The 18533-nt window shown below is 39.8% G+C and overlaps 1 protein-coding gene across 2 annotated transcripts in view; it reads right to left on the bottom strand.

Annotated features, from left to right (window-relative positions):
* Positions 1-2439, bottom strand: part of LOC120025489 (phospholipid phosphatase 1-like) — a 36803-nt gene extending 34364 nt beyond the window's left edge. For both annotated transcript variants that reach the window (XM_038970052.1, XM_038970053.1), the window contains exon 1: positions 1945-2439. In XM_038970052.1, the coding sequence (XP_038825980.1) occupies positions 1945-2002 (58 nt within the window). In that variant the 5' untranslated portion in view covers positions 2003-2439. The remainder of the gene's footprint in view (positions 1-1944) is intronic.
* Positions 2440-18533: the final 16094 nt, after the last annotated feature.

The following is an 18533-nucleotide window of genomic DNA, read 5'->3' as shown; positions in this document are numbered from 1 at the left end:
ATCATGTTAAAACATGAGGTGATGAATGGCACGACATAGCCATAGATAAAATGCAATTGTGTTCGTTGTACGTGACTTATGCCTGCCCATACCATAATCCCACCGCCACCATGGGGCACTCTGTTCACAACGTTGACATCAGCAAACCACATGCCCACGAGGCCATACACACTGTTTGCCATCTGCAGGTACAGTTGAAACCGGGATTCATCTGTGAAGAGCACACTTCTCCGGCATGTCAGTCGCCATCGAAGGTGAGCAATTTCCCACTAAGTCGGTTACGACGCCAAAATGCAGTCAGGTCAAGACCCTGGTGAGGACGATGAGCAAGCAGATGAGCTTCCCTGAGACGTTTTCTGACAGTTTGTGCAGAAATTCTTCAGTTGTGCAAACCCACAGTTTTATCAGCTCTCCGGGTGACTGATCTCAGATGATTCCGCAGGTGAAGAAGCCAGATGTGGATGTCCTGCACTGGCGTCGTTACACATGGTCTGCGGTTGTGAGGCCGGTTGGACGAACAGCCAAATTCTCTAAAACGATGTTGAAGTCAGCTTATGGCAGAGAAATAAACATTCAATTCTCTGGCAGCAGCTCTGATGGACATTCCTGCAGTCAGCATACCAAATGCACACTCCCTCAAAACTTGAGACATGTGTGGTAGTGTTGTTTGACAAAACTGCACATTTTAGAGTGGCCTTTTATTGTCCCCAGCACAAGGTGCACATGTGTACTGATAATGCTTTTAAATTAGCTTCTCGATATTCCACACCTGTCAGGTGGATGGATTATCTTGGCAAATGAGAAATGCTCACTAACAGGGATGTAAACACATTTCTGCACTAAATTTGAGATGTATATTTTTTTTGTGCACATTTAACATTTCTGTGATCTTTCATTTCAGCTCATGAAACATGGGACCAACACTTTACATGTTGTGTTTATATTTTTGTTCAGTATAGATATCTTATACTTATTAGGTTAATGGTCTAAACTGTGCTTAATGCTCTGCAGTTGTGCATTGGTTTGCTCAATTAATAGCTAGTTAGCAATCTAGCTAAGTGGTTAGTTACTTCCAAAATCAAGCTTAGCAACAGCAAGGCTCTTGATCAGTATCCCCTCATGGATCAAGAGCCTTGCTGTCTAATATTTGTTTTGTGCATGCATCAAACTAGGAGTAGCATTTTTTAGTTACTTGTATAACTTTATGAACTGGGGTGTCTGTCCTGCGAATACTTTAAGTCAGAGACTGTATAAAATGCTTGCAATGCGCTCGTTAGAACTTAGTTAGCATTCTCTATGGGATTTTAAATGTACATGTTAGCAATGCAATAACCTTTGGATAACAGAGGATCTATGGGGTTTGAAAATAGTGGCCCTTGTGTTCAGTGCCAATATTACCAAGTGCCTTGGTCATGTGATCAAGGAGCTATTGAATTGTGAGAATTGTTTTAATGAAATTATATATATATATATTTTAATAGAATAATTTTTTGACAAAACCAACGCATGTGCAGCATACCTCTCTTTGTAAGGAATAATGAACAATTGAAATTATGTTGCTAAGTCATGTGGTTGAAGACGTATTGACATTTCAATATTGTGATCATGTACTTTGTCGACGGTCCCTAACTGGTTGCATTGATGGTGAGTCACGCTGCTTACACCGTTACCATATGATTATAAAAATAAGACCTGTGCAATTTTGTACAACTTTTGCCTTCGTAGAGAGCTTAACCTGAGGTATGTACCTCAAATCGTTAACGAGCTATTGAAGTTTGAAGGTCCGAATGTCTGGCAAACATCGAATCTCAAACCCACGGTCTCCCAACGTAATAGCCTTTGCATGCACGTGACAGTGATTGTCAAAAATATCATTATGGAAACAAGGTTAACTCATTACAATGTAACAACATAATACGCAAGTCATGTCAACCAGATACATACCGATAATTAAACAGGCTATGTCAAGCAGAATAAAAGGAATCCCTCTCGTCTCGAACATGATTGCGGCTTCTTCTCCTCAGCTCGTGGACACAGATAAGAAAAAACTCTCGCACGAGTCAATTGCTCCTTGGTGGTGTCGTTGTCGTATCCTTGAAAGCGCAGTAGCCAAACCTATCAGCAAACCGCAGATCTCAGACTAAAACTACACTTCTACCTAAAAAGATTATTAAACCCCGTCAATCGAGTAGCCTACCATTGGAAGGCTACCCTAATGGCGACAGATAGCCTAGTCGCCGTAATTTGACACGGAATGCAGAGCCGATCTTCCCTTGGAATTACCGAATTATAGCGCGCATCGAAATTCCAATCAAAGGTAAATTAGACGGTCTCTGCCGTCTCATTCAAAATCGCTTGGCCGACGGCGTAAACTATTCGGTAGAGTTCTGTACCGGACTGCACACCAAGCCATGGGCACAGTGGGGTTTCATGATAGCAGCTGACGAGGATCAACAGAAGAGCCTATCGCCTGCTTGCCAGCACAATATGAGAACACTGGTCACGTCCCCTTTCGGTACCTACTCTAATAATCTGTCCCATTGCTGTGTTACTTTTCTCAGTTACTGTAGCAATGTTATTATGGTCCTTTAATAACTAATTGAGGAAAAGGCACACAGATATCAGGAAGAAAATAATCTACACAGGCTGTTTGATAGGTTAAATGCAAAGCATGGTTTGCAACACAAAGCTGTATTGGTTTTATAGATACACATTGCCAAGACATCTCATCAATATTGTATAGCTTGAATTTTTAACTCCGATGGAAATATATAATTTATCCAGAACATTTGATTGTGCTTTAGGAATCATAACCGGTAGTCGGGGCTGGTTCCAGGCCTTATTCCAAGCATAAGTGACTCATTTGGGTCTAAATTTACTATTGAGAGTAGGAATAGTAGAATACACCAGGTGCAGTTTCTAAATTTGGTTGTGCATCAGCAGTTTGTCTCCTGTTATGTCAGTCACTGACAGTCACTCAATTAGCCATGTCAGCTAACCATTTTTTTTAGATTGGTAGTTAGTCTAGCCAGCTATCTAAACTTGTAGTAATTGTGCCTGAGTACCAACCAGGCACGCAGGGCATGTGCCCAGGGGCCCTGACCTCCAGAGGGCCCCCATTGATTTTGTTAGTCATTCTCACTCGATACCATTATTAGGGTACTAGGGGGTAACTGCCCCCTCCCCATGTAATTCACATTAAGACCACAAGATGTCACCAAATTATTTCCCCAACAATTTCCCTGGCTGCCGCTGCTCTTGCTCAACCAAAAATGTCCACTGTGTCATCACAACTTTTGGAGATATTTCAACAAAACAATTTTGTGGTAAGTTGATGTAACTTTTGTAAATTTTGAAAAAGTTGTAGCTATATTCCAATGAAGTTAGATCTATATATATTTTTTTAATATACAAGTAGGAAAGCCTTAAGATAAATAATCCACTTGTTTAGAGAGAAAAATATAGATCATTTTTGAGTAAAGTAACGTTAGTAATATGTTGGATGAGTGTGTTGGGTTAAATGGGTTAAATGCACATACCAAACATTTATTTTTTTGTGGCAGCAATTCAACATTGGTCTTAGGGGGTGCTAGTTACCCCCTAGTACCCTAACATGGCATGGGTCATTCCACCAATTCTGGGCCTTTTGAGAAGTGTAAATTCGTTAAAAAAAAAATGTATTCCACTAATTTTAACATTCGGTCATAAAAAGAGCACATGATCAACTTGACTATCATAAGTGCCTATTAAGTACCAGATAAAGTAAGAGGGTTGAACGTAACAGGGTTGACAGTTTCTTCTTAAATCAGCCATACATCTCCTTGTGACAGGGTGAATCGAAGCATGTTGTGTGCTAAAGGGAGTGGCAAGCTTCACCCCAAAAAATGAAATTATTAAAACATAGACAACTTTGTTCCAATATTTCTGTAAATCAGTGATATTTATTCCCATAGTCATTCGTTATGGATCCATAACTAAATCAACCTCTGCATTTTGAAAGAGTCTTTTTTTCATCATTATTTTATTAATGAAATGTGTTTATTTGTTTATTAGGCTACTGTGCAGTCTACAATACATACTGTAGTAAACATGGGAAGGTGTCTAATTCCTTACATAAGGGAGAGCAGGCCATGTCTGTACTACAGAATGCAGGGCACGCGGGAGACCGGTGTTATTTCATAGTTGTGATGTCTTCACTATTATTCAACAATGTAGTAAATAGTAAAAATAAAAAATATCCTTAAATGACTAGGTACGTATGTCCAAACCTTTAACTGGTGCTTGCTTAATTAATTTGATTCGTATTATGTTTTTTCTATTCCAAGACAAACAAAAACTCTCTGGGTTTCCCTCAGGATGGAATGGAAAATATGGTGCTGTACAACATGACAGTCAGCAGTACAGTACTGGGCTATTTAGCTAAAGAATCCCCGCAGGGCACGAGGAAGGAGTAGGCTGTCCTTGTAAATAAGAATTTGTTCTTAACTTACTTGCCTAGTTAAATAAAGGTTACACTAAGAGCATAACATTTCTGCACCCTAATTTTCTAATTATTGTCTAACCAATACCCACACGGAGATTAAGTGAAAATAAAAATCTCATTGATTTATCAAGACCAGTCCCCATGCTTGCCTCAGAGCAGTGCGAAACGGTGCTAAAATAGTTGTAGGCTTTTCGCTCTAATTACAGTCAGAAGACAGTTGAAGAAACTTGCGTGGACTTATGGAAAGGCTTGGTGAGAAATGTTATATATATATTATTTTTCTTAAATTATCAGAACATTAACAATGTGTGCTCGCTTGTTTTGTACTGTTCTGTAGGTTCGACCCAATGATTCGTCTGTGAGAATATCTGAGAATATCTAAGGGGCTTTTATGTAATTCTAAATGAATTAATAATAATAATCGCTTTGTTTAAAAATTAACGATATTTTTGAGATTTCGTTTTCATTTAACCTAGAGTGAGTGAGAAAAAGGCAATTCTTGAACATGGGGGTGAGACATTCTCTCTAATTTGTAAATAAAGCCAGTTTGTTATTTTGAATTATTTATTTCTGGAGAAACCTAACTTGATTATTTAGCAGACATCACTTGCTTATATTCAGTCAACACATATCTTAAGAATATCATGGAATATTTGAACATTTTCATTTCTCAATGCTTGTCTCAGAGCAGCGTGAAACAGTGCTGAAATAGACATCCGCAGTGGGAAGGCTATGTATTCTGTGCCCACTCGTGGAATCTCTCTTCAGTTACACATCCTTGGAATAGCAGAACAGCATAACGGTCCGGGCGGTCCTTGCTGTGCCTGGTGAGCAGTTGGTCAAGTTGTCAGAAGAGGAATGGAAATGTCAGGGTGAACCGAAGACCTGACAAACCCGCCACGTATGTTGACTCTGCCTGTCGGAGGTGGAGTTCCAGAGCTCACAGGTGTGTCTGGTATGGATTGTGACTCCATCTCGTTCCTCGCCCTTTTCAACGCGTGAGTGAGTCAATGATTCTAGTGATTCGTCTGACAAACAAAGAACTTTGCGTCCTGCAGGCCAAGGCATGGATCAAAGCTGGCGAGACATTCAATCACGTCATCTTCACAGACAAATCAACAATTTGCTCAAAATTGCTACAGAAAAAAAGGAAGAAGATCAAGAAGATTAACGAAAGCATAAAGATGTTGATGAAGAAATGCTGTTTTGAGTTAAAAATGTAACACTTTAGAGTACTTAAGCATCGAATACATTGCAAGTTGAGGGATTTTCACAACAGTAGCCGGGCTATATAAAATCTATTGTCCTGCTAATAGGAAACATTTGCATGATGGGCTACATTCTTTATTGTAACCACAATGCCACACATTTGTATCTACCTTTCCAATTACTTTTAGAGTTTGGGATTTACAAATGTGCGCTTTTAATTATTAGTTCCATTCTTTAGTTCGAACGTGCAGACTTTTTGTCTTTAAATTATAGTTTTATGTAGGATGCTACATTTTTGACCAGTTGCAATTGTAAGTAGGCCTAATAAATAACCTCTACTTCTATTAGGCTGTTAAGCCTCATAGCCTACTTCAGCCAGTTAAGTTATTTTATATAGGTTTGGGCTCCGAAGAAATAGACTCCTATAAAGCCCTCTTGTTGTTTGTAAAGTCAAATTAAAATGAAGATTATTGTTGAAATGAATTGCTCGACTGGTGTAGGTTTTCTCCATCTGTTGGTGTGCAACACTTGCATAACAAGTTAGCTATATTTTCAGCCCCAGCCACTGTTCACCTCCTATTGATTGCGCTGCGGTTGCTGCCAGTTGTTTTTTTAATTGAAGCTTTATTTAACTAGGCAAGTCAGGTAAGAACAAATTCTTATTTACAATGTAGGCCTACCCCGGCCAAACCCGGATGACGTTGGGCCAATTGTGCGCCGCCCTATGGCACTCCTAATCACGGTCAGATGTGATACAGCCTGAGTTCGAACCAGGGACTGTAGTAAAGCCTCTTGCACCGAGATGCAGTGCCTTAGACCGCTGCCCCACTCGGGAGCCATGATATATATATATATTGTCACGCCCTGACCATAGAGAGCCTTTGTTACTCTATTTTGGTTAGGTCGGCGTGTGACTAGGGGGGGGGTTCCTATCTAGGTTGTTTAGTTCTATGTTGGTTCCCAATCAGAGGCAGCTGTTTATCGTTGTCTCTGATTGAGGATCATATTTAGGCAGCCATTTCCCCACTGTGTTTTGTGGGATCTTGTTTTTGTCTTGTTGCCTTTTAGCACTTCATTGACATCACGTTTCGTTGTTTCTTTATTTTGTCTTGTTCTAAGTTTCACTTCAATAAATATGTGGAACCCAGATCACGCTGCGCTTTGGTCCGAGTATGCTTCCAACGACGATCGCGACATATAAATATCTTTTTTTCCCCAGAACATTAACCGTGGGGAGGTAGATACGTGTGTAGGTAGATCGATAGATACAAATGATTTGTTGCAAGTTGGGGAGGGGGGGTTTGGGTGTTCACACCTAGCTCAAGTTGGGGGGGCTAATAGCTCGGCTATTAGACAATTCTTTAGTAAAGGTTGAATAGTCCATTGTTCAGCTAATAGCCCATCCTGCTATGCTTGTGAAAAACTAATAATAATACTTTCCCCCCTTTCCACATGTTAAAGATTCCAATTAATAAAGTGTTTTTAGCCACAATCGGCCTCAACCCTAATTAATACATTTGGGCACAGTCGATAGCGTGCTGGACTTTGAGCTAGAATGTTGAGGGTTCGAAACCTGCTCCCTCCTTGTTTCATTACATTATTATGCAGGTCTCAGAGCAAATAGCCTGGGTTGTTACTCGCATCTCGTTCCTCGCTCTCTTCCACGCGTCATTCAGCACGCTTGTGGGCGTGCTGGCAGGATGTACTGTTTTTTACTCTATATATGAATTACAAATCAATCATGTTTCTAATCTTTGCATAGTTACAATGTGTAATCATTGACGTCCCAGGAGCAGGAGTGGTAAACACTGTTGAAGTGTATAATTGTAATACATACATGCAGACACAGCATCATTCAAATAATGGTGTTTTATACACTTGGTATTGGATATGACAGAAAAAAACTTGCTAAATAGTGATGTTCGTAAATGAACTTTATGACAAAAAATATGCATAATCGTTTGTCTCTACATTCACTAACAGATTCTTCTCAATTGTATTTTTTTTGCTTGACTCGTTATAACTACTTACATTTGCTTCCCTGTAATGTTTTGTCAGCCATCTTGGCTGAAGAAAGTCACCAGGGACGGGTGGTTCACGTCAAATTTGTCATTGGAACCACTCGATATGATTGGTCATATAAAAACCTTGGGACCCAAATGCATAATGAATGCTCTAACTCCCCCTTGTGGTGGTCTGGAGCAATGAACCCATGACACTGGGTACCGCTAAGTCCTGCGGTGTAAACTCGCAACTTTTAAAGGAGGAATCAATGTTTCAGAGCAAAAAGCCATGAGGTCGAATGAATTGTTCGTAGGGCTCCAAGATAGGATTGTGTCGAGGCACAGATCTGGGGAAGGGTACCAAAACATTTCTGCAGCATTGAAGATCCCCAAGAACACAGTGGCCTCCATCATTCTTAGATTAAGGAAGTTTGGAACCACCAAGACTTTGTAGAGCTGGCCGCCTGGCCAAACTTAGCAATCGGGGAGAAGGGCCTTGGTCAGAGAGATGACCAAGAACCAGATGGTCATTCTAACAGAACTCCAGAGTTCCTCTGTGGAGAAGGGAGAAGCTTCCAGAAGGACAACCGTCTCTGCAACACTCCAATCAGGCCTTTATGGTGGAGTGGCCAGATGGAAGCCACTCCTCATTAAAAAGCACATGACAGCCCGCTTGGAATTTGCCTAAAGGCACTTAAAGGACTCTCAGACCATGAGAAACACAATTATCTGGTCTGATGAAACAAAGATTGAAATCTTTGGCCTGAATGCCAAGCCTAACGTCTGGAGGAAACCTGGCACCATCCCTACGGTGCATCAGGTGAAGTTTTGGAACAGGCGTGAGCCAACACATGGAGTAAAGACTAGGATTCTGTGGGAAGATCTCAATTACAAATTCCTCACGTCCTCTCTCTCCTCGTCTCCTTCTCAAAACACGTTGGATGAGAAAGGTCCTCTGGCTTTCTCATCCAAAGTGTTTTGAAAAGGAGAGAGTATGCAAGGAGTATGCAATTGGGATTTTCCCTGTGTTTTATATAACCCAGCAGTTCTCAAACATTGTACCTAGAGAGCTACCGTCCTATAGGATTTCAATCCAACCCAACCCTAATCAAGCTCACTTGTTGGAGTGAAAACCTACAAGACGGTTGCTCTTCAGGAACATGTTTGTAACTAATGCTGAGTGACGTGTGAATGGCATTGTAACTGTGAAATTGTTGTTTTAAAATAACAAATTCTTTATTTAAATTTTTTTAGAAATACAATGTTGTTTCTTGAAAATATTATTTGTATAAGACGCTATGAGCCTCCTCAACTTCCTTGAATCCAATGTTGCTGCTGTTGGGGTCAGGGCAGTTAGATGTAATTGTTGCCACCACAGAGGCTGGGAGTAGCCGTCGTTGGCCTCAACCTAGATGTTCTCCACTCGGCGTCCACTCCAGGGTGATCCGATAAGAAACCAGCCTGTATTGCCTAGATAGACAGAAAATAAATGCATGACGATTTTACATACAACAATCAAGAAAATAAATAGGCCTAGGCCTATACAACATTACATATAACAGGCTCAGGGATCATTAAGCATATTCATTGATGAGCTGTATTGATGATGGCTCAATACATTTACATTTAGGTAATAGAGCAGACGCTCTTATCCAGAGTGACTAACAGGAGCGGTTACGATTAAGTGCCTTGCTCAAGGGCACATAAACAGACTTGGAACCACACACCCTCGCCACTGAATAGCAGGCAAGTGATTGCTTTGCAATGCTTGCATTTAGCCACTGATTCCTTCCAAACCACTCATTGTCGAATTTGCGATTTCCAACTTGTGTAATGTTTATGTCCAATGGCCGATGATCACCGATACGTTTTATCTATACTTTCTCTTCATTATTTCTCTTCATATGACAAGGATTAAAAAGGATTTGCCAGTAGATTGTCGACTTGATTCATGATGATGACTGCTAGCTAAGATTTTGAAAGTATGATGTTGACATGATCAGTCCAATCAAAGCTACTGTAGAAATATACGTGATTTGACGTAATTTTATCTGTGGCCAATGACCTTGAGCCTTCTTGGATGGGCACTTCTAATATAACTCTATGGCAGCACCCAAGGGGCTTGAATTTTCGAGCTCTCCCCATAGATTTTGCGGTGACGTATTGTCCCCATGAGTGACAGAACACGGCGCAACTAGAGAACATTACCCACCCCTATGCTCCGTATTTTCCGCTGGCTGCCCCACCACCACAGAAAGGACTGAGCTAGGCTGAAAAACCTGCATTTTGGAGCTGCCTTAATCAAGAAAGCAAAAAAGAGAGGACGTTTTTTATTTTTTTTGCTGAGTTTATATAGAAACCAGACAACAAAGTTTAAATGAATCCTCTAAAATCGATAAATCAACATATCCCCAAGCAACTGGGAAAGTGAGCGATCAGTTATGTACAACAGCGATCAAATCATTTGGTAAAGCGGCGTGGCGACACGAATACAACAAGGCATGTCTTCCCCCAGAGGAAAAGACAAGGAGCAACTTGGAGAGGCAAAAGAAAGGAATGAACTGTCAAAGGCTATCCAGGGAAACGTAGCTAAAATGTTCACAATGCACACCAAAACAAACAAACGGCTTCAATTTGTTATTACAAAAGTGAATTTGCTCGAAAAGATAGTAGAGGCTATTGTATCAGACATGCACAAACAAGGCGTGCACGTGAACAAACAAAATTTGCATTTTGAAAAAAGGTTGCAAACTTCAGAAGATGAATTGGACCAGCAAGAAAACAGAATGAGACCAAACAACATGAGAATATTGTCCATACCGGAAGACGAGAAGAAAGGAGACATTTCCAGCTACGTGGTCAAACTGATATCGGAGGAGCTTGACATGGATATATCACCAGAAGATCTGGAATGATCCGCAGAAGAAAGATAAACACCTGCTCATGGTAATCTTCAAACTGTGGAACCATCAGACCAAAATAAACATTCTGAGGGCACAGGGGAGGAAGGAGATCAAAATACATGGCCGGTCCATTTGATTCGTCCAGGACCTGTCTGCTAATCTAATAGATAAACGCAAGTAAATACATTCTGATCAGACAGTCACTGGAGGAAAAGGGAATAAAGTCATGCATGGCACAAGTCATTTTTCCAACCATTGTTGTCACGTTCCTGACCTGATTTCCCTTATTTTGTATGTATTTAGTATGGTCAGGGCGTGAGTTGGGGTGGGTTGTCTATGTGTGTTTTCTATGTTGGGTTTTTTGTGTTCGGCCTGGTATGATTCTCAATCAGAGGCAGCTGTCAATCGTTGTCCCTGATTGAGAATCATACTTAGGCAGCCGGGGTTTCACGTGTGGTTTGTGGGTGTTTGTTCCTGTGTTAGTGTTTCGCCACACGGGACTGTTACGGTATGTTCGTTTATTGTTTTGTATCGTGTATTGTTTTCGTGTTCATTAAATTACCATGGAAACTTACCACTCTGCAAATTGGTCCTCCGATCCTTCTCGCCTCTCCTCGTCCGATGAGGAGGACGACTTAGACTGCCGTTACAATTGTTTACAGATTATTTAACTTATAATTCACTGTATCACAATTCCAGTGGTTCAGAAGTTTACATACACTAGGTTGACTGTGCCATTAAACAGCTTGGATGATGCCATGGCTTTAGAATCTTCTGGTAGGCTAATTGACATTATTTGAGCGAATTGGAGGTCTACCTGTGGATGTATTTCAAGGCCTACCTTCAAACTCAGTGCCTCTTTGCTTAACATCTTGGGAAAATGAAAAGAAATCAGCAAAGACCTCAGAAAAAGAATTGTAGACCTCCACAAGTCTGGTTCATCCTTGGGAGCAATTTCCAAATGCCTGAAGGTACCACATTCATCTGTAGAAACAATAGTATGCAAGTATAAACACCATGGGACCACGCAGCCATCATACCGCTCAGGAAGGAGATACGTTCTGTCTCCTAGAAATGAACGTACTTTGGTGCAAAAAGTGCAAATCAATCCCAGAACAACAGCAAAGGACTTTGTGAAGATGCTGGAGGAAATAGGTACAAAAGTATCTATCTCCACAGTAAAACGAGTCCTATATCGCCATAACCTGAAAGGCCGCTCAGCAAGGAAGATGCCACTGCTCCAAAACCACCATAAAAAAGCCAGACTACAGTTTGCAACTGCACATGGGTACAAAGATCGTACTTTTTGGAGAAATGTCCTCTGGTCTGATGAAACAAAAATAGAACTGTTTGGCCATAATGACCATCGTTATGTTTGGAAGAAAAAGGGGGAGGCTTGCAAGCCGAAGAACACCATCCCAACCGTGAAGCACGGGGGTGGCAGCATCATGTTGTGGGGTGCTTTGCTGCAGGAGGGACTGGTGCACTTCACAAAATAGATGGCATCATGAGGCAGGACAATTATGTGCATATATTGAAGCAACATCTCAAGACATCAGTCAGGAAGTTAAAGATTGGTCGCAAATGGGTCTTCCAAATGGACAATGACACAATGAATCCTATAGAAAATTTGTGGGCAGAACTGAAAAAGCGTGTGCAAACTTCGGACCCACTGGGCATGTGATGAAAGAAATAACATCTGAAATAAATAATTCTCTCTACTATTATTCTGACATTTCACATTCTTAAAATAAAGTGGTGATCCTAACTGAACTAAGACAGGGAATTTTTACTAGGATTAAAAGTCAGGAATTGTGAAAAACTGAGTTTAAATGTATTTGGCTAAGGTATATGTAAACTTCCGATTCTATGGATGTGCGTGTGTGTGCAGGGCCTACACAACCACCCCCCTACCAAACCACCCCCCACCCCTTCCTAGTGTCACACTGATTAACCTAATGATGAAGATGAAGCCATAGGCTACTCACGTGATGGCCGATGCGCTCGTCGTGGCAATAGCCTATCTCAATCTAATGACATTTACAGTTAACAAAAATGTGTACTTAATCCAGTATAAACTCATGTATAGCAATTATTACACTAGACAAAATTCACATTCTACAGCACAATGGCAGAGTCATGTCTTAAAACTTCTTATGGCTGCAATCCCGCTACCGGGATCGATATGACAACAGCCAGTGAAAGTGCAGAGCGCCAAATTCAAACAACAGAAATCTCATAATTAAAATTCCTCAAACATACATGTGTCTTATATAATTTTAAAGGTAATCTTGTTGTTAATCCCACCAAAGTGTCCGATTTCAAATATGCTTTTCACCGAAAGCACTACAAACGATTATGTTAGGTCACCACCAAACCACAATAAGCACAGCCATTTTTCCAGCGAAAGATAGCAGTCAGAAAAATAAGAAATAGAGATCAAATGAATCACTAACCTTTAATTATCTTCATCAGATGACACTCATAGGACTTCATGTTACACAATACATGCATGTTTTGTTTGATAAAGTTCATATTTATATAAAAAATCAGAGTTTACATTGGCGCGTTACATTCACTAGTTCCAAAAACATCAAGTGATTTTGCATAGCCAGAAATACTCATCATAAATGTAGATGATAATACAAGTTATACACATGGAATTATAGATATACCTCTCCTTAATGCAACCGCTGTGTCAGATTTCAAAAAAACTTTGCTGAAAAAGCAAAAATTAGCCGCCAAATTAGCCGCCATGTTGGGGTCAACAGAAACCAGAAAATACATGATAAATGTTTCCTTACCTTTGATGAACTTCATCAGAATGCAGTCCTAGGAATCCCAGGTCCACAATAAATGCTTGATTTGTTCGATAATGTCCGTTATTTATGTCCAATTAGCTACTTTGGTTAGCGCGTTTGGTAAACAATTCCAAAGTCACAAACCGCGTCCACTATAACGTGACGAAATGTCCAAAAGTTCCATAACAGTCAGTAGAAACATGTCAAACGATGTACTGAATCAATCTTTAGAATGTTGTTAACATACATCTTGAATAACGTTCCAACCGGAGAATTAGATTGACTTCAGTTGAGCGATGGAACGGAGATGCCTATCACGTGAACGCGCGTGGTCAAAGCATGGTCAGCTCGTGGCAGTGGTGACTAATTCCTGTCTCCTTCGGCCCCCCTTCACATTAGAGTCATCAGACAAAGTTCTATTGACTGTTGACATCTAGTGGAAGCCATAGGAAGTGAAAACTCATCAATATCTCACTGTAATTTCAACGAGAGCTTGGTTGAAAATCTAGCACCCCCAGAAAAAATCCAAACAGGAAGTGGAACTTCTCAGGTTTTTGCCTGCCATATGAGTTCTGTTATACTCACAGACATAATTCAAACAGTTTTAGAAACTTCAGAGTGTTTTCTATCCAATACTAATAATAATATGCAAATATTAGCAACTATGACTGAGAAGCAGGCCGTTTCCTCTGGGCACCTCTGTTCACCTTTCATCCAAGCTACTCAATACTGCCCCTGCGGCCATAAGAAGTTAAGTGTAAAACTAACAAGGACTCAAAATCCATTCCTTTTGGGAATGCTTTAGTCCAAAAGTCATGGGCAGAGTTAGAAAGTTTGTTGTCAGAAGTATTAAAATGTAAATGTACTTTTAATACGTCTGTCTGCATATTTGAAGAGATGACATATGAGGGTGCAGTGAGATACTCGATGGGTGTGAGCAGATGGGTCTGGGCAGGTGTGATGTCATTGATGTTTGTGTATGTACAGTACCAGTCAAAGGATTGGACACACCTACTCATTCCAGGGTTTTTAATTTTTTATATTTTTTTATTTAGACATCAAAACTATGAAATAACACATATGGTATAATCATGTAGTAACCAAAAAAGTGTTAAACAAATCAACATACATTTTAAATTCTTAAAAGTTGCCACACTTTGCCTTGATGACAGCTTTGCACACTCTTGGCATTCTCTCAACCAGCTTCATGAGGTAGTCACCTGGAATGCATTTCAATTAACAGGTGTGCCTTGTTAAAAGTACATTTGTGGAATGTCTTTCCTTCTTAATGTGTTTGACCCAATCAGTTGTGTTGAATTTGGTCGGGTGGCCGAAAAAGTTACATTAAAAAGAACATGCTACTTATTGTTTTATCTATAAAATGTCTTGCACAACTAACTTCATTTGTTTTGATCACTTTACCCGTTTATTTTGGGATCCACCCCTGTAAATGTAATGTGCCTAATGACGCACGAGTGGAGAAGGACCGTCTCATGTCAAGCAAGTGCATTTCCATGCAAGTTCCCTCTCCTCGATGACCTTTGACCTTGTTCAAGAGGACGGTGGAGAGAGGATGCAGGAGGTGAGGAAATCGAATTGATAAAATAACATTATATATTGTAATCGGATGTTACAGGATGCACTGAATGTCAGTCTCAGGTTGCAAATGCCCTATAATGTATAAATTATACTGTGACATTAGGGGGAGCCTCTATTGGGTATACAGTGCTGTGAAAAAGTATTTGCCCCCTTTCAAAACTACTTTTGCATATTTTTTTATACTGAATGTTGTCAGGTCTTCAAACGAAACCTAATATTAGATAAAGGGAACAAATGAAAAAATAATACAACAATGACATACTTATTTCATTTATTTCATAAACAAACTCCCTGTGTGAAAAAGTCATTGGCCCCTTACACTCAATAACTGGTTGTGCTCTAGTTGTTGATCAGTCTCTCACGTCATTGTAGAGGAATTTTTGGCCCACTCTTCCATGCAGAACTGCTTTAACTCAGCGACGTTTGTGGGTTTTCAAGCACGAACTGCTCGTTTCAAGTCCTGCCACAACATGTCAATTGGGATTAGGTCTGGACTTTGACTAGGCCGTTCCAAAACTTCAAATGAACACATTTTATTTTGCCATTTTCATGTAGACTTGATTGTGTGTTTTGGATCATTGTCTTGCTGCATGACCCAGCTGTGCTTCAGCTTCAGCTCACAGACGGATGGCCTGACATTCTCCTGTAGAATTCTCTGATACAGAGCAGAATTCATGGTTCCTTCTATTTAAGGCAAGTCGTCCAGGTCCTGAGACAGCAAAGCATACCCAAACCATCACACTACCACCACCATGCTTGACCGTTGGTATAAGGTTCTTACTGTGGAATGCATCGTTTGGTTTTTGCCAGGCATAATGGGACCCATGTTATCCTAAAAGATACTTTAGATTCATCTGTCCATAGAACATTCTTTCAAGAGTCTTGATGATAATCCAGGTGCTTCCAGGTCCTTTTTGGAAAACTTGAGTAAACCTTTTGGATGAGATGGATCCCATTATGTCTGGTGAAAACCAAACGCTGCATTCCACAGAAATAACCTTAAAGCAACGTTCAAGCATGGTGGTGGTAGTGTTATGGTGGGCAATTACTTTTTCACACAGGGGAATTGTATGTTGCATATCTTTGTTAATTAAATAAACAAAATAAGTATATATCTTTTTTTGTTTATTTGTAAACTCAGGTTACTTTTATCTAATATTAGGTTTTGGTTGAAGATCTGATAACATTCAGTATCAAAAATATGCAAAAATAGAGTAATCAGAACGGGGGCTAATACTTTTTCACGGCACTGTAAATTCTTTATGGGCCTAATAGGAAAAAAGTAATTTAATGGTAAAAATGTACTAGGCTGATTGTCGAACAAATCACTTCAAAAAGTAGGCTACTCCAAAATAATTCCAGCATCCAAACAGTGCACTGTGCACGGACCAATTGATGAATTGAAAGAGACATCTGTTACAAAAGTGTAATGACATTCAGCGATTTTCATTAGGCCAACTACAGCGGCGTGCATTTATAGAACCCAAGGGAAGCCATGCTTCCCCAACAATGTGAACAATAATAATAAATAAAACAACTTTAAATAATGTTTCATCATTTTACTTTTTCGCATGTGGCTGAATCTATCTCAGCGGAGAAAGCTTACAGTATGAGAGAGCGAAACAGCGCCCCGCTGGCTCAGCATGTGTAACATTTCATACTATTTTTCGACAGGCACCATCAGATACATGAGCAATGGAGGGGCGCTGTTTCGCTCAATAGGATTCATTCTCCGTTGAGATTCATGCATCTTGCTGTCGGCACGCGTTCTGGTCAAATTATCAATATTTAGAGACCCCCCCCCAAGTTTGACTTTTGTTGCCTCTAGATGAGCTCATGTCTCTTTCAGGGGAGATGAATGACCCCTGGCTCACCCCATAGTTCACACACAACTCTCCACAACATCTATTTCATAGCCAACATACAGTATCTGTTCATAGGTTTTTGGCACTTTGGTTCCTCGACTGGGATGCAATGCTTCCATCTACTACTGAACACAATGTAATGACGAGACTACCATCTTGTGTACATCCCTACACAATACCACTGAGTCTTTTCTAGACATTTCGCAGGCTGCACCACAGGTGAGTAGAGAATAAAGTATAGCGTAGAGATACAGTATTGTACATTACAAACTACTGCAGTTTTTACATACTGGAGTCCAATAAAATCTGTGAAGAAGCATCAGACCAGAATATCATTTTATTTCTTCATTTCAAACTATTACAAGGGTCTCAAAATGAGTATAGATGTTTATTTCAACTGTAGACAACACTTCGAACAGAAAAATGAAGAAAAAATGGGCATGAATTGAGAATCTATAAAGAACTTCATCAGGAAAGTTGAATGTATTATTAACAGATAGAAGTATCCTTTCATGAAACAATAAAATGTAAAACAATTAAAAGATGCATCCTCTTGACTCTTTTTACAGGTTTTGGTCATCTAACACAAATTTAGGTTCATACAAATTCTTCCATGTGAAGCAACCCAAGTGCTTTCTTGAAATTGAAAGACCTGGGAATTAAATCAAATCTCTCAATAGTTAGTTGAAGACAAATAAGTGAACTCGTTAAAGGCATTGTCACTCGCTGTGAATGTCAATCCTGTGAAAGTGTATTTATCTATAGGCTACATCTCTAAGGAATACTCTCAGTAGAAATCCATCAGGATTAACGTCAAAACAATTTGCCACTTTCAAATACCAGACACTCTTTCCATATTAACATTCCATTTCAGATTGTCTTTATTTTCACATTCATACTGGCTTTTTCTTAACCTTTCTTGTCCTGGTCTATAGTGCTCTGTAGACATGGACGCATTACACAACCACTAAACTTAATTTGGCTCATGTAGACTTGTGTCAAGCCACCGTCATTTCTGCTTCTAAGAAAGAATAGGCAAATAAGTGATGTAGCTAACAATTGCTACTAATAAATAAGCATTTTTTTGGAGCAAGGCTTTTTCTTTTTCCAACAAAAGTGTGAAAATCATTCTATAATTTGAACACTGGATAACTTAATTTTGGAACAGAAGTGTAATACATCTATTATAAAATATATTATTTGCTCAATGTTAGCCCATACTCAAAACAAAGGACACTGTACCCATATTTACTCTCAGGGCCATACAGTCTTCCTCATACATGTAGCTTCATTCTCAAACTGCAAACCATAATACTGCTTAGTGTAAAAAATATACTATATATATTTTGACCCTTCAAAACAAGACAACACTGTACTGTTTTGATTCTTGATGATGAAAAACCACATAAAAGCACATGCAGGTAGGATTAGTAAAACTCGTGAAAAAGCAGAGCACCATAATGATTCTGTGGAGCTTGAGAAATAATGAATGTCTCACAGTGTCCATGTCCCTCCATTGTTGTCATTGGCTCGCTAAATAAGCATCGCTAACACCTGTTTTCATTTATTGATTGACCATCTGTCTGAGTGCACTGTCACGTAACCAGGTTACATGACTTGAGCTTTAGTGTCCACATTCCCTTCACTGACATGCTGTTTTCCTCCTGTCC

Source organism: Salvelinus namaycush, chromosome 31, assembly GCF_016432855.1.
Source record: "Salvelinus namaycush isolate Seneca chromosome 31, SaNama_1.0, whole genome shotgun sequence".
NCBI lineage: Eukaryota > Metazoa > Chordata > Actinopteri > Salmoniformes > Salmonidae > Salvelinus > Salvelinus namaycush.
This window is presented reverse-complemented; position numbering and strand designations above follow the sequence as displayed.